This window comes from Protopterus annectens, chromosome 10.part0 (assembly GCF_019279795.1).
Source record: "Protopterus annectens isolate FY-2018-M chromosome 10.part0, PAN1.0, whole genome shotgun sequence".
Taxonomy (NCBI): Eukaryota; Metazoa; Chordata; order Ceratodontiformes; family Protopteridae; genus Protopterus; species Protopterus annectens.
This window is the reverse complement of record NC_056744.1, coordinates 11,639,686-11,664,301: the sequence shown is the minus strand read 5'-3', so window position 1 is coordinate 11,664,301 and position 24,616 is coordinate 11,639,686. Positions and strand designations below refer to the sequence as shown.

Below are 24,616 nucleotides of genomic sequence, written 5' to 3'. Positions count from 1 at the left end.
TCACTAAATAATAACAAGCATTTGAGTTTCAGGCTCCATATCCTTAAGAAAATACATGTTAATACAAAACCTGATATTGTAGTAACCTTTCAAGTTAATAAAAACATTATTTAAAATCTGTCCCTATTTTAGGCCTTTGTACCCCCATTAATTTTGATTTTGTTCAGATTTCTTGTGCTAAGGAGTTGGAGGTATGCATGCAAAGAAGTATGTCCAAAATAGATGCATGTGCGATTATTACCATCTTCACTAGAAAAAGGTAAAATGTGGCCAGTGATGTCACTGCTTGCACTTCCAAGTGTGGAAGCTGAAGACAAGGGGGGGGGGACTAAGCTGGGTAATTCAGCAAATTAAATCTGGGTACATTACTCACTGAGGAAGACTGTCTTCTAGATCAGCTGTTTCCATACTGTCGCTCGTCCCTCTCTAACATAGATGACAAGCAGGTGCGGTATTTCTTTTAGATGCTTTAATGCATAGAAACATTTCAGGATGGATAGCAGCTTCATAAAATATAAGCAAATTGGTTAACAGATGGACCTTACATACATACATGCTTACAGCTCTACAGCTGTCTACAAAATGGCAGTCAGACTTGCACGTGCTCAGTATTTATACACTGGTGCAAGCCCTTGGATAGCTTCTTAAAGATCCATGCACACACATTGATCTACATCCTCCCTTTTAAAAAGATTGCCCTTTGTAAAAGCAATATTAGGGTTATACATGCATTACTGTACACATTAGAAACAAAATACAATGTTCACATCCACGTTGCCGTGCATCTGCTACATGGTCTGGAGATATGACCAAATCTCGTAACATAACAGTCATGACTGAATTTAGTACAGGGACAATCTTCAGTGAACAGCTCGTATCAGGAACATCTGTATTCGTCACAGGAACATGAGTATTTTCTGGAACTTTCACTGGAATTGGAACACCGAACAACTCAATCTGAGAAAGGGAGTCTTTCTCACAAGCTGTGTGCTGTGGCATAGGCTCAGACACAGGTCTGAAATGTTTCTGATTCTGCTTAAACTCTGCTCCTTGCAATTCCACAATGTATGATCTCGGCTCTGGACAAATATTCTTCACGAAACCAATCCGATCATAACCTTTGGATGTTTGCATCCTTGCCACTTCTCCTTCTCGTAATGGATTGAGCAGTTTTCTGGTTTTATCCTAGTAGGACTTCTGGGTTAGATGCTTCTTCAATAGATTGGCTTTCCCTGACCTGTTGTGCTTGACACATGGAACCAGTAATTGACTACTGATTAATAATGTGGTTCTGGTTTGTCTCGACAGAAGTCCCTGAGCAGGTAAACCAAGATGTTTATCACGAGGAACATTTCTGAGATACAAGAGATTCAGGAAAACATCACTATTATCTCCTTTTGACTTCTGTAGTAGCTGTTTTGCACTTTGAACTGCACGTTCTGCCAAAACATTTGACTTTGGGTACCCTGAGGTTACTCATAACATGAGTAAAGTCCCATTCTTCGGCAAATCTTTTGAACTGTTGGCTTGTAAACCATGTGCCATTGTCAGAAATAACTGTGCAGACTACCATGTACTGCAAAATGACACTTCTTCTTAGTAATGACAGTACTGGATGATAGGTTAGGAAGTTGGACAATCTCTTTCTTTTCCTTTTGGATGGGGTAGTTGGCTTCCCCTGATCAGCATGATAAGATCTTCTGCCATTTTAAGCATTTGAGACTGAGGCAAGGTTGCAGGCGTCAGAGTGGGTCGTTGATTTCTTGGGTGTGGTTCGTACCCTGGGTCTTAGAAACTCTGTAGTTTTTGAAAGAATGGTAGTCATGAAAGATGATGTTGGTTTGTGTCGAGAATCTGCAGTGCGAAGGACTTCCTCAGAAGCTGGTGCCTGCTCAGTGGCTCCGGACCTATCCAAGGTAGAGATGACCGCAGGATCCTTGGTCGAAGAAGAAGAGTTTTTCGGCATACCGAACTCCAAAAGGGTCTCATTAGTGGCCTGCGAACCCACAGAAGTGGGCATCAGGGGCTGCGAAAGCACCTCACTGAGGACCAGAGAACTGATGACTAACTTAACGGAAGCATTGCTGGTAGGTTTGGACCTGTGCAGTCTGTCTCTGTCTTTCTCTTTACGTTTTTTTTGGAAGATCTGCTGTTGGTTGGCTTACCGAAGCCATATCGGAATTGGAAGACTGTAAGCAAAAATATCTGGTTACAATAAGGGCCCGACGACAGATAATTCTGGCATTGAACAAAGCGCAGAAGCAACAACGGGGGACGTCGTGGTTTGGGCCTAAAAAGTGACACAGTAAGAATGGAAGTCTCGGTGTGGTATTTGCTTTCCACAGACGAGACAATTATTAACTTTTTCTGACATTGGTTAGTGCAAGAAAAAAGGATCCCCAATGGGGTACTTAGCTTTAGAAGACTTCAACTTCAATTCGGTAGACGAAACTCAGGTAGCGGCCGACCGGCACTTGTGCAAAATGCTTCTGCTAGCTCCATGGCAAGAAAGACTGATGTAATGGTGTCAGCTGCCTTACTTTATACTACTAACGACCTGACGTCAGTCCTCAAGCAATAGCAACCGACGCAGAAATACTAAGTCTCTGGTATTCGGGCCGGCCGAGTGCTACCCTGGCAGGGATAACCCAAATGTGATGACTGCAACAGTGAATACACTCAAACATCTACATTTATGGTAAGTGTACACAACTGTACTTTCTTGAGGTAAACTAGATTGCTTTAATGGCAATCCTTGATTAAGTGGTTGTGCCTTTGTAAAACCGGATCTGTGGATGTGTGATATCTCAACTCATCAAGATGTGTAGAAGAAAAATTTCTCACTTACATGACTTCAAAGTCAAGGTACTCATTCTCATATTGTTCTGTGGTGTTTCTGGGTGATCTGGATAACGTATCAGGAAGATAAAGAAGTTTGCCTTTCTTGTAGACGAGAGTGAAATTATACATTTGCAATCTCAACATCATTCTTTGCAGTCTGGCTGGAGCTGAATGCATAGGCTTTCTCAAGTTAGTGACTAGGGGTTGGTGGTCTGTTTTGATCTGGATAGATCTACCATAAACATAATTGTGGAATTTTGAACATGCAAACACAATTGCCGAAAGCTCTTTCTTGATCTTGGCATACTGCATTTCAGTTTGGATAAGAGTTCTCGATGCATAGGCAACAGGTTGACCCTCTTGTAGAATGACTGCACCACGACCAAATTTAGAAGCATCACATGAATGAGTAACTGGCTTGTGAACATCATAGTATCAGAGAGTTGGAGGACTAGCAAGTCTTTTTCAGGACAGCAAATGCTGTTTGGTGCTGCTCTAACCAAAACCATGGTGCATCTTTACGTGTCAGCTCTCTGAGTGGTGCCGAAAGTTGGCTCAAGTCTGGTATGAGCTTGCCTAGGTAGTTAACCATGCCAAGAAAACATTGCACTGCTTGAACATTGTCTGGAACTGGCATCTTGAGAATGGCTGTTTCCTTTGAAGGGTCTGGTCATAGGCCTGAACTGGTAAATAAATGACCATCATAAGTAACCTGTTGTAGCCTGAATTTGCATTTTTGTGGGTTGAGCTTAAGATTCACTTGACATACCCTTTCCAGAACTTTTCTGAGGTTTCTGTCATGCTGAACTTCATCAGGACCTCGTACTAGTATGTCGTGTACTATAATAGCACAAGGATACCCGGAAAAAAACTTGCTCCATTGCATGCTGAAAGACTTCACTTGCAGAATTTAACCCAAATGGTATTCTCAAAAATCTGTACCTGCTAAACAGAGTTCTGAATGTAGTGAACAACGATTTCTTGTCAAGCTAAATTTTCCAAAATGAACACTCTGCATCTAAGACAGAAAAAAACAGTGGCATTTGGCATAAAGGCTGCGACTTCTTCGACTGCGCACATTGGATGATGACGTATTTTTAGCACTTTGTTCAAATCATGTAGGTCAGTACATATTCTGACGTCATCTGGGATTTTCTTATGAGCTACCACCATGGAAGATACCTATTCAGTTGATTCATCAACTGGACAAATCACACCTTGTCCCACCATTTCATCTAGCTCGGCTTTGACTCTGTCCTGCATGGCTATTAGAACTTTTTTGTGCTTGCCTGATAACTGGACTGATTTCTGGATCTAACTTCATGGAGTACAAAACTGGAAGCTTCCCTAGTTTGTCTTCGAAGAGATCAGCATAGGTTGAAAAAATATACTGGGCAATATTAGAGTAGTGGCCTTTTAAGCTAACTTGATGGACTTCCATGTTAAATGAAAGCAGTCCGATTTTCACACCATCTCCGAGCCCTAATAATGACTGGACATGCCTCTTGACCACATAAAATAACAAGTCGTAGCTTCTTCCAGCAAAGTAAAATGAAAGTACTATTGAACCTTCAGTTTGAGTTCTTCACCTCCATAAGCAACAAGCTTCACACACTGCCAAATCAAGCCTTTCACCATGACACACTAACATTGCACTTGGAACCTGTGTCAACTTTGAGCTCTATGGGTTTTCCATTTACCCAAACAGTACAAAATATGTCATTCTTTGCCCTTAAGTCTACTACATATTGACACATCATCCACATAAATAGTAGGGTTGCAGCTCCCTAATTGACCTACTCATTTCTTAAAATGTTCCCTTTTAATGAAAGAATGTGGGCCTTTTGATTTACAAAACCTTTTGAAATGATTCCATTTTTTGCATTTGTGACATTGTTGACCAAAACCTAAACATTTTTCCCTTTTAGATTCATGATTCCCACCACAGTTATGACAGTTGGCAATGAAACTGGGATGGGGGCCATGCTTTGAGTTTGCTTGACTCACTCTTATGCTTCACTGAGACTGTTCAAACTCTGGAATTTGCTAGAAATCTCTGGGGTTTACCAGTGAGTGCTGCAGGGGCTACAGTTGCTGCTATGTGCTTGGCCCAGTTTCTTTTAACTATGTACTGCATACTATCCATAAGGCCGGCCTTAAGCATAGGACAACTAGGCAGCCACTTAGGGCATCACACTGGCAGGATCACTTTTCCAGTAATCTGGATTGTCTAGGTAGACCAGGATAGGGGCATCAAGTGGTGTGTGTGTGTGTGTGTGTGTGGGGGGCGCTGTGTAGCTCATTTGCCTAGGGCACCAGTTGACCAAAGGCCGGCCCTGATACTATCAACATGAGCTTTGTCATTATGCCTTCTAAAACTGTTCTCATTTGTAAGGAAATTTGTGTGCTTTTCTGTGAGCTCATATATCTGACAAGTCTCATTGGCCTTATTCAAAGTTAAATCATTGTCATGAAGCAAAATCTTTCTCACAGCATCATCTTTAGTACCACGCACAAGTTTGCCCTTTATCAGCTCACGCCTTAAATCATCAAATCTGCATGTTTTATCTTTGTTTCTCAAGTCAGTTATATATGCTGCAAAGTTTCACTAGGCTTTTGATCCCTTGTATAAAATAAGTGCCTCTCCATTGTAACATTTGTCTGGTGGCTACACATTCCACTAAATTTACGTTTTAAGTACTTGGGGTCCTCCCTTGATTCAGCCTGTAGAGCAATATGATGGTTTCCCCCTCTTCTGTATTGATAGCAGGTGCATACACAAATGAACGTTCTGTTTCTATGGCTTCTGACCCAGCCAAATTAAGCAGAATAAATGCCTTTGTATGGTCATCTTTGTCAGAAAATGCAGTTTGTATGAAAATGTACTTTTGCTCAAACACTCTCCAGTTCTTACCAATATTACTGTCAAACACAAGTGCATTGGGTTTTCAAAATCTGTCTGCCATGCCCGCAAAGTATGTACAAACACAGTGAAAATATGGCCCTTGTAATTATGTACAAACTGTTATGTGAACTTGTAATAACATTCAAATGCACAATAAACTCTTTGAAATACTGTGCTTTGCGAAATATGCTCTGTAATGCTGTATTCTGCTGAATAACTTTACTGTAACACAGCACAAACATATTACTGGTAACTCGTATGTTTTTGATTAATACAAAAAATACATTCTTAGCGAAAATGCAGTAATTTCCTTTTATTTTAGTCATTTTATGCAAGTTTGACTTTATTTCAAACATCATCTGTAGTAGTTTGAATATTTTTATCAGTATCGGACATTCTGATTTATGCGAATATCATTTAGAGTGTCCTGTGTGCCTCATTTCATATTTTGAGGATAAGAAATAGTGCTGAGCATATTTGAAATTCATTTCTGACCTGTTTTATGAAGTATGCACATTGTAGGGATGATTCACTCCTTTATTTTCCTCCAGTTTCAACTAAGTGCCTCTCAGTCTCAAACTGAAGAGTTTGGATTCCTTTCTGACTTCAAGTCCTTTAGACATGCCGCTGTTGCTCATCCCTCTCTCTCATAGATGACAAGCAGGTGGGGTATTTCGTTTAGATGCTTTAATACACAGAAACACTTCAAGATGGATAGCAGCATCATAAAATATAAACAAACTGGTTAACAGATGGACCTTACATACATACATGCTTACATCTCTACAGCTAACTGCAAAATGGTAGTCAAACTTGCAGATGCTCAGTATTTATGCACTTGTGCAAGCCCTTGGATAGCTTCTTAAAGATACATGCACACACATTGATCTGCAAATACTTTGCATAGTGTTCAAGTATTTAAGAAATATTGTGAAATCCCTATTATTTCACAAGTGCAAGCTTTTTTTTTTCAGTAGTTATTTTAGCTGGATGGGAAAGCCAGGATAAAAAAAAAAAAGCAACTTGCACTTTGGCCCATGACAAGGGAAACTATAAAAATGCAATTGTCAAAAACAGTGAGGTGCTTTAAAGACAGAAGACAAAATAAAGGTTTAATTCTAGTAGATTGTACACTTTTAACATAAATTGCAAAAGGAAGACATGTCTAAAATGAATGCCTTGCCAAATTGCAAATCGTTTGTAAAAATTACACCATCAACAGGATATGTTTTAGTTGTCTGTTTAACCCAATAATTTTTAATGTGGTTTTCTCTGTTTTGTGTAGCGATGCTGTTGGAGCTCCCAGATGGTTTGAAGACATGTCTTATGGATTACTTCTGGCACAGAAAGCCATGTCCTGTTTCCTGGTATTGCATATTGGTAAGAATTGAGAATATGTAGCATTGTTTAGGCTGCTGTCACAAGTCTGACCTTGCCTTTTTACTGCCATGACAGTACACCAAATCTCCTGAAAAGAGCCCATTGGCCAAATGGGACTAACCTAGTGATAGATCTGTGGTGGCATGATAAATCTGGCTGCGTTTATTTTCAGGGGGTAAATGAAATTGGAATAAAATGTGTATGTCATGATAAAAGGAGAATGCAGAGAAGGGTAAACTGTATGGAAAATGGGAAAAAGAAATTTTGTTGGATAATGTGTACATGATGGTGCCTCTTCACATATTAGCTCTTAAAGTGATTTTTTTTTTGTTTGTTTATTCTGTATGGGAGAAATGAAAAGCTGGTTTTGTAACACATTTCACTTAGTGCTTAGAATGTTGTGATTACAGTTGTTCACTGCAAAAGTAAAAGAGGCATGTTTCAGTCTGTTTTAATGGAAAGAGGGAAATGTTTTGTTGACAAAAATGTATAGTTTTCTTAGTTTAAGTTTGGGTATCCATCGTAATAGTTTTTGGTTCTTGGATATTTTATCATTTTGAATTTTATGATTATAGATAAGCGCTACTAACCATCAGACATGTTCAAGAATATTGTAATGTAATGTGAAAAAAAGAATATTGTATGTGAATGAATGAGGGTTTCTTATTGTTTGATAAAATGGAAGACTGAGGATTTATTGTATTAGTTTGGGTTAGAACAGCCATTCCAGTTATTAGATTTGTTACTGCCATAATTTTAAGATCTTACATTATTCAGTCTGTCCACTTCAAGAAGGGGACTCTCTGCTGCCAGACACTGATATGTCAAACAGAGCTTTTTCACACAGTTCCAGCTCCTCTCCTCTCTCTCTCTTTTCTCCCCGCTTACTTCTTGTGGGTTGCTGTTTGTAACAGACTCATTCTCTAAAGTTTAGTTCAAGGAAAATGATTTTTTGTACAAGTCTAATGTTATCAGTTCTTCCTTTTTGTCATTGTTTTAGTTGGTGTTAGCTAATTACCTCGATAGCAAGTAAGTACTTAATTCCCAGTTCTGCAGTTACATAGCTCTGAACTAATCAGAGACAAATCCAGAAACGATCAGGGACAGTTAAGGAACACTTTTAAAATATTGGTACTATTAGACATTGACAGAATAAGAGAATATGAATTAATACCCATTTTCTGAAATAAAATAAGTTTTAACACTAATTATTGTCATTATTTAAGTGTAATTCATCACCTTTTCTCGAGAAGTCAGTAATTCTAGGGGAAGATTATGAGGGACTGAGCTAAAATTTGAGTGAAAATCAGGGATGTCCCTCAGGGACAGATGAGAGGTTTCCTATAGGCTATATGGGTTGATTCCCTGTTCAGGAAACAACTGTCCAGCTTCACAAAGCACTTGCTACACCCAACACCTACCTTCTGACTGGCTAGCCCCATGGAGGGAAATCAAGCAGTCAAGGTAAAGATTTCTTCAGAACTTCTTTCCCCCTCAAGGAGAAACATCTTAAGGGCTTCACAGAAGTAGTAATCTGGTAAGAGTTTAATTTCTGGCAGGTAAGTCTTTATTGGCAAACCCTTTCAAACAAATTGCTATCCTTTTAAGAAAATTTTTTTTATTTTCTGACTTAAAGTAATATTTTTCCTTTTAGAAATGTGCTATTTTTAGCAATCTCAGACATTTCCTGTTATGGACTGCTATTTTTTGTGGCGTATTAGTTATCTATTAGGGGATAATTTTGTCAACATATATGTTCTGTTTGTGTAGATTTTTATTGCTAACACATTTATGTTGCGATGGGTAGGGATGTTTTCTTCTGCACTACAGTGTTTATGTTCACTTTGTAACAAGCTACCTGCCATTTTTCTTTTTCTGTCAGTGTTTTTAATTTAGTGAAAGAAGTGATGACAGGGGATTTGAGTGCTGCTTATGCTTTTATTTTTTGAAGTGGCCTGGACAAAGAAGTATGAGTGTAAAAGTACATCTGATGATGTAAATCTTTATTCATTCCTTACTGTTAGGACTTGGGTTCCATCCTCTGAACCGACATGGCCGTTACCAAGCTCGCGCCAGCCAAAAACTGTCAGCTAAAACCTACTCACAATGCCCCTCTCATAGTCTCTTCAGATTTCATTTGTCGCGTTCCTCGTCAGACGTGCCAAGCCTTCTCTCTAAATGAAGTGTTTTTTAGGGATTTTGATATATAATTACCTCCTCTAGTCAGTTTTCCCTAAATATTATCTTTTTTTCTTTAAATATATATATGTGTGTATATATATATATATATGTATATATATATATATATATATATATATATATATATATATATATATATATATATATACTTTCTCTCTAAAACCTACCCTCTACCTTGGTAGCTCTTTTCTTATCATCGTTGGTACTGTCCCTCTCCTCTACCTTTGGTAGGCCCTTTCCTACCACTTTGTGGTATTTCTTACTACCATTGTTGGTACTCCTCCCTTTTCTGTTTTAAAAAAAAAAAAAAAAAAGAAAATCCGCTTCTTCTTTAACCTTGCTGTTGCTGTTTTTGGTTAAATTGTAGTTTAGGACTGTAGTGTAGTTTTTTAAGATGTCCAGTAAAGCAAACTTGGATTTAAACAGTGTGATAAGTGCGGGCATAAAATGCCCAACTCAGACGGTCACGCCCGGTGTGTTTATTGTTTGGGCGTTGACCTCATCAATGTATCTTGTGATATTTGTTCCAGCTTCAGCAATCGTACATTGGCTGAGCGTAAGAACAAGCTGATTTTGAAGGGTATGATGAAAACTCCTTCTCGGATGCTCTTTCTGGGACGGAGGTCTCACCACCTCCTAAGCATAAGAAACATAAAGAGAAACGGAGTCTCTCGGTTCATCTCCATCCTCCTCGGAAACGAGTCGACGCCGGCTTCTCCAGCACCTTTATCCAGACCACTTCGGCACCAGGCTCCATGTCTTCTCTCTCGGTGCCGCTGTACCAGCTTCAGCACCATCCTCCTCAGTGCCGACCTTGGTTTTGACACAGGCTCCGACTACTGTACCTGCATCGGCATCATCCCTGCCCAAGGTGCTGATGTCTCATATGTCTACACTGACACTGTTGGTTCGAAGGTCGAATACCTTCCCAGAAAAACAAGTTATGTCTTACCATAGCATTCTGTGTTGTAGATCTTTATTCATTCATTACTGTTAGGACTTCTGTTCCGTCCTCGAAACCGACATGGCCATTACCAATCTTGCGCCAGCCAAAACTCTCAGCCAAGACGTACCCACAATGCCCCTCTCATACTCTCTTCAGATCAAGTTTGCCCACCATTATAGTAAAGAAGTAATAAAAGAGACAGTGGGAGGCTCTGTCTGAGCAAATACCTTAACTAATAAGGAAATCCTAAAGTTCACCAGAAGTCCAGGCAGGGGGAAGGAAGGCGGAAAGTAATGAATGAATAAAGATCTACAACACAGATGGATCGTTATGGTAAGACATAACTTCTTTATCTGATGTTGTAAATCTTTATCTGATGATGTAAATCTTTATTCATTCCTTACTGTTAGGACCGAGTCCCCAGCTACTTGAGTCCTGGGTGGCCCTTAAGGAAGGACATTCCTGAATGCTATAGAACCAAAAGATCCTCGTCCCCTGGAGGCCAAATCCAATTTGGAATGAGTGATAAAAGTATTGGGGTCTTGGCCAAGTGGCTACTGCACAGATGTCATCCATAGAGGCCCTGGAATGAAAGGCCATTGAAGTAGCCATCGATCTACTAGAGTGAGCCTTTATTCTGGGAGGTAGATGAAAGTAATGGTGTTTCTGAGCCAAGAAGATAGTCATTTTGGAGACAGGCCTATCCAATCTGGGTCCTGCAAAGGGCACAAACAATTGATCCGATGTTCTTCGTGTTTAACTGTTGCAGTCATTACATTTGGGTTATCTGCTTGCAGTAGCCCACAATCGGCCTGATTAACAAAGTCTTGGGTCCTGCGTCGGTTGCTGTCTCCTCTTCCGTGACGTCAGGTCGTCAGGGGTATAAAACATGCAGCCGATGCCATTACCTCTGTCTTTCTTGCCGTGTGGTGCCCAAAGCAGCAGCAATTCGCAAGTGCCGGTTGGCCGGCTCCTGAAATTTTCGTTTTCAAGTTTCAGAACCAAAGTCTAAAACTAAAAGCTAAGTACCCCATTGGGGAAAGTTTTTCTTGCTCTTAACCGATGTCAGTAAAAGTAAATAATTGCATTACTTTTGGAAAGCAAATACCTCATAAAGATTTTCATTCGTACTGTATTCCTTGCCTAGGCCCTGACCATGACGTACCTCACTGTCGATTTTGTGCCTTATTTAAACCACGAACTATCCGTCGTCTGTATATTTACGCATCTAAATATTTTGGTGCTTGGTTCAATTATCCAGATATTTCTTCGGTCAGCCATCCAACTACCGACATTCCGAAAAAACGCAAAGATAAAGACAGAGACAGGCCGCCTAGGTCCAAAGCTGCTGACGATGCTTCTCCTAAGCCAGTCGCCAGTTCACCGGTAGTCAGTGAGGTGCTTTCGCAGCCCCTGATACCCACTACTTCTGATTCGCAGGCCTCTACTGAGACCCATTTGGAGTCTGGTATGTCGCAAGATGCTTCAACTGTGGAACCTGCGGATTTCTCTACCTTGGATGGGTCTAGAACCGCTGTTCAGGCACCGGCTTCTGAGGGTGTGTTCAGGCCTACTGACTTGCATATTAAACCAACGCCATCTTCTTCTTTAAGGCCTAAATCTCAAACCATGCCTAGAAAACTGATGCTCCGACCGCATGGTCAGGCCTCTAAAAAACAGATGATAAGAATTGCTTAGGAACTTATTACTTTAATCAGGGGAAGCCAGCTTTCCCCCTCTAAGAGACCTAGGACTGAGTTTGTTTATGATACTTCTGACCAGGATTCTGAATTTTCTGTTTCCTCTGATGACCAGGATTTACTTATCTATCTATGAGGATTCTGATGTTGAGGACTCTATTCCCTCTCTGCTGCCCCCCCCCCCCCCCCCCATATGTCAAACAGAGCTTTTTCACACAGTTCCAGCTCCTCTCCTCTCTCTCTCTTTTCTCCCCGCTTACTTCTTGTGGGTTGCTGTTTGTAACAGACACATTCTCTAAAGTTTAGTTCAAGGAAAATGATTTTTTGTACAAGTCTAATGTTATCAGTTCTTCCTTTTTGTCATTGTTTTAGTTGGTGTTAGCTAATTACCTCGATAGCAAGTAAGTACTTAATTCCCAGTTCTGCAGTTACATAGCTCTGAACTAATCAGAGACAAATCCAGAAACGATCAGGGACAGTTAAGGAACACTTTTAAAATATTGGTACTATTAGACATTGACAGAATAAGAGAATATGAATTAATACCCATTTTCTGAAATAAAATAAGTTTTAACACTAATTATTGTCATTATTTAAGTGTAATTCATCACCTTTTCTCGAGAAGTCAGTAATTCTAGGGGAAGATTATGAGGGACTGAGCTAAAATTTGAGTGAAAATCAGGGATGTCCCTCAGGGACAGATGAGAGGTTTCCTATAGGCTATATGGGTTGATTCCCTGTTCAGGAAACAACTGTCCAGCTTCACAAAGCACTTGCTACACCCAACACCTACCTTCTGACTGGCTAGCCCCATGGAGGGAAATCAAGCAGTCAAGGTAAAGATTTCTTCAGAACTTCTTTCCCCTCAAGGAGAAACATCTTAAGGGCTTCACAGAAGTAGTAATCTGGTAAGAGTTTAATTTCTGGCAGGTAAGTCTTTATTGGCAAACCCTTTCAAACAAATTGCTATCCTTTTAAGAAAATTTTTTTTATTTTCTGACTTAAAGTAATATTTTTCCTTTTAGAAATGTGCTATTTTTAGCAATCTCAGACATTTCCTGTTATGGACTGCTATTTTTGTATATTAGTTATCTATTAGGGGATAATTTTGTCAACATATATGTTCTGTTTGTGTAGATTTTTATTGCTAACACATTTATGTTGCGATGGGTAGGGATGTTTTCTTCTGCACTACAGTGTTTATGTTCACTTTGTAACAAGCTACCTGCCATTTTTCTTTTTCTGTCAGTGTTTTTAATTTAGTGAAAGAAGTGATGACAGGGGATTTGAGTGCTGCTTATGCTTTTATTTTTTGAAGTGGCCTGGACAAAGAAGTATGAGTGTAAAAGTACATCTGATGATGTAAATCTTTATTCATTCCTTACTGTTAGGACTTGGGTTCCATCCTCTGAACCGACATGGCCGTTACCAAGCTCGCGCCAGCCAAAAACTGTCAGCTAAAACCTACTCACAATGCCCCTCTCATAGTCTCTTCAGATTTCATTTGTCGCGTTCCTCGTCAGACGTGCCAAGCCTTCTCTCTAAATGAAGTGTTTTTTAGGGATTTTGATATATAATTACCTCCTCTAGTCAGTTTTCCCTAAATATTATCTTTTTTTCTTTAAATATATATATGTGTATATATATATATATATATGTATATATATATAAATATATATATATATATATATATATATATATATATATACTTTCTCTCTAAAACCTACCCTCTACCTTCGGTAGCTCTTTTCTTATCATCGTTGGTACTGTCCCTCTCCTCTACCTTTGGTAGGCCCTTTCCTACCACTTTGTGGTATTTCTTACTACCATTGTTGGTACTCCTCCCTTTTCTGTTTTAAAAAAAAAAAAAAAAAAGAAAATCCGCTTCTTCTTTAACCTTGCTGTTGCTGTTTTTGGTTAAATTGTAGTTTAGGACTGTAGTGTAGTTTTTTAAGATGTCCAGTAAAGCAAACTTGGATTTAAACAGTGTGATAAGTGCGGGCATAAAATGCCCAACTCAGACGGTCACGCCCGGTGTGTTTATTGTTTGGGCGTTGACCTCATCAATGTATCTTGTGATATTTGTTCCAGCTTCAGCAATCGTACATTGGCTGAGCGTAAGAACAAGCTGATTTTGAAGGGTATGATGAAAACTCCCTTCTCGGATGCTCTTTCTGGGACGGAGGTCTCACCACCTCCTAAGCATAAGAAACATAAAGAGAAACGGAGTCTCTCGGTTCATCTCCATCCTCCTCGGAAACGAGTCGACGCCGGGCTTCTCCAGCACCTTTATCCAGACCACTTCGGCACCAGGCTCCATGTCTTCTCTCTCGGTGCCGCTGTACCAGCTTCAGCACCATCCTCCTCAGTGCCGACCTTGGTTTTGACACAGGCTCCGACTACTGTACCTGCATCGGCATCATCCCTGCCCAAGGTGCTGATGTCTCATATGTCTACACTGACACTGTTGGTTCCGAAGGTCGAATACCTTCCCAGAAAAACAAGTTATGTCTTACCATAGCATTCTGTGTTGTAGATCTTTATTCATTCATTACTGTTAGGACTTCTGTTCCGTCCTCGAAACCGACATGGCCATTACCAATCTTGCGCCAGCCAAAAACTCTCAGCCAAGACGTACCCACAATGCCCCTCTCATACTCTCTTCAGATCAAGTTTGCCCACCATTATAGTAAAGAAGTAATAAAAGAGACAGTGGGAGGCTCTGTCTGAGCAAATACCTTAACTAATAAGGAAATCCTAAAGTTCACCAGAAGTCCAGGCAGGGGGAAGGAAGGCGGAAAGTAATGAATGAATAAAGATCTACAACACAGATGGATCGTTATGGTAAGACATAACTTCTTTATCTGATGTTGTAAATCTTTATCTGATGATGTAAATCTTTATTCATTCCTTACTGTTAGGACCGAGTCCCCAGCTACTTGAGTCCTGGGTGGCCCTTAAGGAAGGACATTCCTGAATGCTATAGAACCAAAGATCCTCGTCCCCTGGAGGCCAAATCCAATTTGGAATGAGTGATAAAAGTATTGGGGTCTTGGCCAAGTGGCTACTGCACAGATGTCATCCATAGAGGCCCTGGAATGAAAGGCCATTGAAGTAGCCATCGATCTACTAGAGTGAGCCTTTATTCTGGGAGGTAGATGAAAGTAATGGTGTTTCTGAGCCAAGAAGATAGTCATTTTGGAGACAGGCCTATCCAATCTGGGTCCTGCAAAGGGCACAAACAATTGATCCGATGTTCTTCGTGTTTAACTGTTGCAGTCATTACATTTGGGTTATCTGCTTGCAGTAGCCCACAATCGGCCTGATTAACAAAGTCTTGGGTCCTTCGTCGGTTGCTGTCTCCTCTTCCGTGACGTCAGGTCGTCAGGGGTATAAAACATGCAGCCGATGCCATTACCTCTGTCTTTCTTGCCGTGTGGTGCCCAAAGCAGCAGCAATGCAAGTGCGGTTGGCCGGCTCCTGAAATTTTTCAAGTTTCAGAACCAAAGTCTAAAACTAAAAGCTAAGTACCCCATTGGGGAAAGTTTTTCTTGCTCTTAACCGATGTCAGTAAAAGTAAATAATTGCATTACTTTTGGAAAGCAAATACCTCATAAAGATTTTCATTCGTACTGTATTCCTTGCCTAGGCCCTGACCATGACGTACCTCACTGTCGATTTTGTGCCTTATTTAAACCACGAACTATCCGTCGTCTGTATATTTACGCATCTAAATATTTTGGTGCTTGGTTCAATTATCCTGATATTTCTTCGGTCAGCCATCCAACTACCGACATTCCGAAAAAACGCAAAGATAAAGACAGAGACAGGCCGCCTAGGTCCAAAGCTGCTGACGATGCTTCTCCTAAGCCAGTCGCCAGTTCACGGTAGTCAGTGAGGTGCTTTCGCAGCCCCTGATACCCACTACTTCTGATTCGCAGGCCTCTACTGAGACCCATTTGGAGTCTGGTATGTCGCAAGATGCTTCAACTGTGGAACCTGCGGATTTCTCTACCTTGGATGGGTCTAGAACCGCTGTTCAGGCACCGGCTTCTGAGGGTGTGTTCAGGCCTACTGACTTGCATATTAAACCAACGCCATCTTCTTCTTTAAGGCCTAAATCTCAAACCATGCCTAGAAAACTGATGCTCCGACCGCATGGTCAGGCCTCTAAAAAACAGATGATAAGAATTGCTTAGGAACTTATTACTTTAATCAGGGAAGCCAGCTTTCCCCCTCTAAGAGACCTAGGACTGAGTTTGTTTATGATACTTCTGACCAGGATTCTGAATTTTCTGTTTCCTCTGATGACCAGGATTTACTTATCTATCTATGAGGATTCTGATGTTGAGGACTCTATTCCCTCTCTGCTGCCCCATATGTCAAACAGAGCTTTTTCACACAGTTCCAGCTCCTCTCTCTCTCTCTTTTCTCCCGCTTACTTCTTGTGGGTTGCTGTTTGTAACAGACACATTCTCTAAAGTTTAGTTCAAGGAAAATGATTTTTTGTACAAGTCTAATGTTATCAGTTCTTCCTTTTTGTCATTGTTTTAGTTGGTGTTAGCTAATTACCTCGATAGCAAGTAAGTACTTAATTCCCAGTTCTGCAGTTACATAGCTCTGAACTAATCAGAGACAAATCCAGAAACGATCAGGGACAGTTAAGGAACACTTTTAAAATATTGGTACTATTAGACATTGACAGAATAAGAGAATATGAATTAATACCCATTTTCTGAAATAAAATAAGTTTTAACACTAATTATTGTCATTATTTAAGTGTAATTCATCACCTTTTCTCGAGAAGTCAGTAATTCTAGGGGAAGATTATGAGGGACTGAGCTAAAATTTGAGTGAAAATCAGGGATGTCCCTCAGGGACAGATGAGAGGTTTCCTATAGGCTATATGGGTTGATTCCCTGTTCAGGAAACAGCTGTCCAGCTTCACAAAGCACTTGCTACACCCAACACCTACCTTCTGACTGGCTAGCCCCATGGAGGGAAATCAAGCAGTCAAGGTAAAGATTTCTTCAGAACTTCTTTCCCCCTCAAGGAGAAACATCTTAAGGGCTTCACAGAAGTAGTAATCTGGTAAGAGTTTAATTTCTGGCAGGTAAGTCTTTATTGGCAAACCCTTTCAAACAAATTGCTATCCTTTTAAGAAAATATTTTTTTTATTTTCTGACTTAAAGTAATATTTTTCCTTTTAGAAATGTGCTATTTTTAGCAATCTCAGACATTTCCTGTTATGGACTGCTATTTTTTGTGGCGTATTAGTTATCTATTAGGGGATAATTTTGTCAACATATATGTTCTGTTTGTGTAGATTTTTATTGCTAACACATTTATGTTGCGATGGGTAGGAATGTTTTCTTCTGCACTACAGTGTTTATGTTCACTTTGTAACAAGCTACCTGCCATTTTTCTTTTTCTGTCAGTGTTTTTAATTTAGTGAAAGAAGTGATGACAGGGGATTTGAGTGCTGCTTATGCTTTTATTTTGTGAAGTGGCCTGGACAAAGAAGTATGAGTGTAAAAGTACATCTGATGATGTAAATCTTTATTCATTCCTTACTGTTAGGACTTGGGTTCCATCCTCTGAACCGACATGGCCGTTACCAAGCTCGCGCCAGCCAAAAACTGTCAGCTAAAACCTACTCACAATGCCCCTCTCATAGTCTCTTCAGATTTCATTTGTCGCGTTCCTCGTCAGACGTGCCAAGCCTTCTCTCTAAATGAAGTGTTTTTTAGGGATTTTGATATATAATTACCTCCTCTAGTCAGTTTTCCCTAAATATTATCTTTTTCTCTTTAAATATATATATGTGTGTATATATATATATATATATATATATATATATATATATATATATATATATATATATATATACTTTCTCTCTAAAACCTACCCTCTACCTTCGGTAGCTCTTTTCTTATCATCGTTGGTACTGTCCCTCTCCTCTACCTTTGGTAGGCCCTTTCCTACCACTTTGTGGTATTTCTTACTACCATTGTTGGTACTCCTCCCTTTTCTGTTTTAAAAAAAAAAAAAAAAAAGAAAATCCGCTTCTTCTTTAACCTTGCTGTTGCTGTTTTTGGTTAAATTGTAGTTTAGGACTATAGTGTAGTTTTTTAAGATGTCCAGTAAAGCAAACTTGGATTTAAACAGTGTGATAAGTGCGGGCATAAAATGCCCAACTCAGACGGTCACGCCCGGTGTGTTTATTGTTTGGGCGTTGACCTCATCAATGTATCTTGTGATATTTGTTCCAGCTTCAGCAATCGTACATTGGCTGAGCGTAAGAACAAGCTGATTTTGAAGGGTATGATGAAAACTCCATTCTCGGATGCTCTTTCTGGGACGGAGGTCTCACCACCTCCTAAGCATAAGAAACATAAAGAGAAACGGAGTCTCTCGGTTCATCTCCATCCTCCTCGGAAACGAGTCGACGCCGGGCTTCTCCAGCACCTTTATCCAGACCACTTCGGCACCAGGCTCCATGTCTTCTCTCTCGGTGCCGCTGTACCAGCTTCAGCACCATCCTCCTCAGTGCCGACCTTGGTTTTGACACAGGCTCCGACTACTGTACCTGCATCGGCATCATCCCTGCCCAAGGTGCTGATGTCTCATATGTCTACACTGACACTGTTGGTTCCGAAGGTCGAATACCTTCCCAGAAAAGCAAGTTATGTCTTACCATAGCATTCTGTGTTGTAGATCTTTATTCATTCATTACTGTTAGGACTTCTGTTCCGTCCTCGAAACCGACATGGCCATTACGAATCTTGCGCCAGCCAAAAACTCTCAGCCAAGACCTACCCACTATGCCCCTCTCATACTCTCTTCAGATCAAGTTTGCCCACCATTATAGTAAAGAAGTAATAAAAGAGACAGTGGGAGGCTCTGTCTGAGCAAATACCTTAACTAATAAGGAAATCCTAAAGTTCACCAGAAGTCCAGGCAGGGGGAAGGAAGGCGGAAAGTAATGAATGAATAAAGATCTACAACACAGATAGATCGTTATGGTAAGACATAACTTCTTTATCTGATGTTGTAAATCTTTATCTGATGATGTAAATCTTTATTCATTCCTTACTGTTAGGACCGAGTCCTCAGCTACTTGAGTCCTGGGTGGCCATTAAGGAAGGACATTCCTGAGTGCCATAGAACCAAAAGATCCTCGTCCCCTGGAGGCCAAATCCAATTTGGAATGAGTGATAAAAGTATTGGGGTCTTGGCCAAGTGGCTACTGCACAGATGTCATCCATAGAGACCTTGGAATGAAAGGCCATTGAAGTAGCCATCGATCTACTAGAGTGAGCCTTTATTCTGGGAGGTAGATGAAAGTAATGGTGTTTCTGAGCCAAGAAGATAGTCATTTTGGAGACAGGCCTATCCAATCTGGGTCCTGCAAAGGGCACAAACAATTGATCCGATGTTCTTCATGTTTAACTGTTGCAGTCATTACATTTGGGTTATCTGCTTGCAGTAGCCCACAATCGGCCTGATTAACAAAGTCTTGGGTCCTGCGTCGGTTGCTGTCTCCTCTTCCGTGACGTCAGGTCGTCAGGGGTATAAAACATGCAGCCGATGCCATTACCTCTGTCTTTCTTGCCGTGTGGTGCCCAAAGCAGCAGCAATTCGCAAGTGCCGGTTGGCCGGCTCCTGAAATTTTCGTTTTCAAGTTTCAGAACCAAAGTCTAAAACTAAAAGCTAAGTACCCCATTGGGGAAAGTTTTTCTTGCTCTTAACCGATGTCAGTAAAAGTAAATAATTGCATTACTTTTGGAAAGCAAATACCTCATAAAGATTTTCATTCGTACTGTATTCCTTGCCTAGGCCCTGACCATGACGTACCTCGCTGTCGATTTTGTGCCTTATTTAAACCACGAACTATCCGTCGTCTGTATATTTACGCATCTAAATATTTTGGTGCTTGGTTCAATTATCCTGATATTTCTTCGGTCAGCCATCCAACTACCGACATTCCGAAAAAACGCAAAGATAAAGACAGAGACAGGCCGCCTAGGTCCAAAGCTGCTGACGATGCTTCTCCTAAGCCAGTCGCCAGTTCACCGGTAGTCAGTGAGGTGCTTTCGCAGCCCCTGATACCCACTACTTCTGATTCGCAGGCCTCTACTGAGACCCATTTGGAGTCTGGTATGTCGCAAGATGCTTCAACTGTGGAACCTGCGGATTTCTCTACCTTGGATGGGTCTAGAACCGCTGTTCAGGCACCGGCTTCTGAGGGTGTGTTCAGGCCTACTGACTTGCATATTAAACCAACGCCATCTTCTTCTTTAAGGCCTAAATCTCAAACCATGCCTAGAAAACTGATGCTCCGACCGCATGGTCAGGCCTCTAAAAAACAGATGATAAGAATGGCTTAGGAACTTATTACTTTAATCAGGGGAAGCCAGCTTTCCCCCTCTAAGAGACCTAGGACTGAGTTTGTTTATGATACTTCTGACCAGGATTCTGAATTTTCTGTTTCCTCTGATGACTAGGATTTACTTATCTATCTATGAGGATTCTGATGTTGAGGACTCTATTCCCTCTCTGCTGCCCCCCCCCCCAAGAGGGTTTCTCTTTTGGCGAAACCTTGCATACTCTCAGGGAGCATTTTCATTGGGAAAGTCAGGATTTCTCTGATTCTAAAAAGAGGTATAGGGATTTCTTACTCCTGCCCCAGCACAGGCCTTTAGCCATACCTCCTGTACTAGACATTGTTAATGATGCATTTGCAGAATCTAGCCTGGCCCATGACTCTTTACCTCCTGCTCCCAGGAAACCTGATAGATATTACAGGGTCCCTGACTCTCTCAAGTTCCTTTTTAAAAATCCTACTGCAGATCCTGAGACCATTTCACAGGGGCCCAAGGGCATTAAAGCTACTACTGCCAAAAATCCTATCCCCTCTGATAGAGACTCCAGGGCGCTGGATAGATGGGGTAAGAAGGTATACACTTCTGCAACTTTGGCCATTAGGGCCTTAAACTGCCAGTTTCATATGTTGAAGTATCAGCAGCATATTATTGGATTGCTTAAACAGAAAATTATGTTGATTCCTGTTTGTACTGAAAATAAGGATTTACAGGATTTACTGCATTTAGCTCTACAGGTTGGAAAACATACTTTTCAATGTGGTTTTGATTCTCTAAAGGCATCGTGCAGGGTTGCTGTAACTGGGTCTGTACTTAGAAGGCATGCTTGGCTTAAGGAGCAATCCCTATCAGATCATGTTAAAGCAAAATTACTGGATGCTCCCCTAAACCAGGACCACCTATTTGGCAACAAGGCAGAAGTTGTTCTTAAAAAGATGGAAGAAAAAGCTAAATCTATGCAAACTGTTAAATAATTTTTACAAGTACAACCTCCAAGATTTAGTAGACATTGGCTTTCCAATAATTGGTCCTTTCCTGCCTCTTCCAGACCTTCTCAGTCCAAACCCAGATCCAGCAGAGCTCCCAGGCTGCATTCCTAGGGTACACATAGGACTAAGGAGTGGGGGGCCTCCACTTCCAAATCTGGGAGTAATAAGACCCCCCCATGGTAAACTGTCTCAATGACATCCTTTTAAAATTTCCAAGCACTTGTCAACTGACTGCCCGTTTGGGAGGAAAGATAGCTCTTCATGCAAAGAACTGGGAACTCATTACCCAAGGCAAATGGGTTTTAAACATAGTGTCCCAGGGATACAGATTTCACTTCCACACGTTGCCAACACCAAGCGGGTGGCCAGACCTACCCCCAAATCAGTGGACAGAGCCCCAAAAGCAAGTACTTTCGCTGTTAAGTATGGGAGCTATCCAGTTGGTACCAGAAGAGGAAAAGGCACAAGGTTTCTACTCAAGACTTTTCCTGGTACCCAGAAAAGACAATTCATGGCGTCCTATCCTGGACCTGTCTACTCTAAACACCTTTTTGGAGATTCCAAAATTCAAGATGCTGACTCTTCACCAGTTGCTCCCTATGCTAGGCAAAGATGCCTGGTTGGCAACACTAGATTTAAAAGAAGCATACCTGCATATCCCAATCAGGGAATCTTGCAGAAGATACCTATGCTTCAAAGAAGGCTTACATGCACTATCAGTTCTCTGCACTGCCCTTTGTGAATACCCTGGGAGCAGTAGATAAGCCAAATTGCCTAGCTCCAGTTATTGCATTTTGCAGGCAAAGAAATATTTAAATATACCCATACCTGGACAATTGTCTAATTCAGGTAGAAAGCCAGGACATACTTTTGAATCATCTGGCCTTTGCACAAAGGGTTCTAACTTGTCTGGGGTACACCATAAACGAAAAGAAATCACACCTGGTACCCTGTCAACAAATTATATTCCTGGGAGCAAGCTTGAATACAACTTCCCAGATGGCTTTCCTCACGCCAGAGAAACAAATTCATTTGACAAACTACTTCAAACAAGTGGCCACCAAAACCCTGCTATCTGCAAGACAAATACTGCAAGCCTTGGGGTTCATGGCCTCCTGCATTCTTCTAATTCCATATGCAAGACTGCATATAAGGAGACTACAATGGTATCTAAAAAGCCTATGGTGTCAACATTCTCAGGATCTAGAAGCAATGATTCTTGTCATACCTTGCCTGTGCCTAGAGTTCCTTTTGTGGGCAGAGACCTGCCATCAAAACAAGGGACTGCCTTTCACACTACTCCCTGTCGCCTAAACCCTAACAACAGATGCATCAGACTATGCATGGGGGACTCACCTGGTAGGGACGTGCATTCAGGGCAAATGGAACCCAAGTCAAATGCAGGTGCATATCAGTCAAAAAGAAATGTTAGCTGAACAGAATGCTCTGACAGCCTTCAAGGACCACATTCTTCCAGAACAACTAATGGTAAAGACGGACATCACCACTGTTATGTGGTACATAAACAAGCATGGGGGTACACATTCTTACCCCCTCTGCAGACTAGCCATGGCATTGTGGAACACAGCCTTGAGCTACCAAGTGCACCTACAAGCTCAATTCCTGCCAGGAAAATTAAATACACTGGCAGATGGACTAAGCAGAAACCTCATGGACCCACATGAGTGGAAACTGGAACCAAGGAACAAGCAAATGGAGGAGCCCAGATATAGACCTGTTTGCTTCTCCCCAGAACTACCAATTGGACAAATTGTGCACAAGGACTCCCCACAAACAAGCCTGGAAAGTGGATGCTCTGTCCTTCAGCTGGAAAAACCTATCAGTCTATGCCTTCCCCCCTCTGCCTCTGCTCTCCAAAGTACTACTAAAAATCAAACAGGACAAATCAAGGATGATCTTGATTGCACCAGACTGGCCAGGCCAACACTAGTACCCCCTCCTGCGCAGTGTGTCACGGTTAGCCCCATGGCACCTGCCTCAGACTCCTTCCTGGTTGTCTCAGCAGGAGAACCAGATTCTGCACCCTCAGCTTCTAACACTGAACCTAGCAGCCTGGCTAATTACCTAATCTCTTCTTTACCATCCCTCAGTAAACCAGTGATGGATATCATTTTAGAGGCAAGGAGGCCTTGTACTAGAAAATTTAATGCTGAATAATGGAAAAGATTCTGTGCCTGGAACCAGTCTCAAGGGATGAGCACAACAGCGCACAATTTACCTCAGAATTTACAATACTTAACTGAGATGCTTCACAAGGGCCTGTCTTTTTCCTCCATCAAAATTCACGCCTCAGCCATTTCAGCTCCTTATAACACAGACCCCTCTTCTCTCATCCACTGCTCAAGCAGTTCCTCAGAGGGGCTAAAAATTTAAGACCACCCAGGAGAGCTCCAACCCCAGCTTGGGACCTTAACATTGTTTTGGAGAAACTCGCTGTTCCTCCTTTTGAGCCAGCTGCTACTGCAGACTTAAAATTTCTTTCTTGGAAAACAGCTTTCCTTTTAGCAATCACTTCAGCAAGAAGGGTATCTGAATTACAGGCCCTTATGGCAGTGGAGCCTTGCATCATCTTTCATACGGACAGGGTGTCCCTCAGAACCAATCCATCCTTTATGCCCAAGGTGATATCCAGTGTGGCTCTTAATCAGTCCATACATTTGCCAACCTTCTTTCCTAATCCACAAAACAAAGGTGAACAGATACTGCACTCCTTAGATGTGCACAGACAACTTAGATTCTGCTTGGACAGGACTAAACCTCAAAGGAAATCTGATCAACTGCTGGTGGTATTTGCTGCAGGGGCAGAGGGGAAGGCTATTTTCAAGCAAACCATTCCTAAATGGATAGGCCATTGCATTCATTTCTGCTATAAGCACCATGGAAAACCTATCCCACAGGGGATCAGATCTCACTCTGCCAGGGCTGCATCTACCTCTACAGCCTTTCTCAGAGGCATTCCTACCAGGGACATCCTAGAAGCTGCTACCCTGGAGTTCTGTACATACTTTCACCAAGCATTATCATTTGCCAATTTTCTCTAAATCCAGAGCTGGCTTTGCCACTGCAGTCTTGCAGGGCCTTATAGCTGGTCCTAATGCTATCTAAATTCCTCCTCCCAACCATAGCTTTGGGAATCTACCCAAATGTAATGACTGCAACAGTGAAACACGTAGAACATAATAATGTTGTGTACACTTACCATAAATGTAGATGTCCGAGTGTATTCACTGTTGCAGTCCCGGTTACCCTTC

At 41.3% G+C, this 24,616-nt stretch overlaps 1 protein-coding gene across 2 annotated transcripts in view; it reads left to right on the top strand.

Moving 5' to 3' along the window:
• The window catches only part of TMEM94 (transmembrane protein 94), a 2,655,014-nt gene that overhangs the window by 2,409,967 nt on the left and 220,431 nt on the right, over window positions 1–24,616 (top strand). For both annotated transcript variants that reach the window (XM_044084945.1, XM_044084944.1), the window contains one exon: window positions 7,032–7,126. In XM_044084945.1, the coding sequence (XP_043940880.1) occupies window positions 7,032–7,126 (95 nt within the window). The remainder of the gene's footprint in view (window positions 1–7,031; window positions 7,127–24,616) is intronic.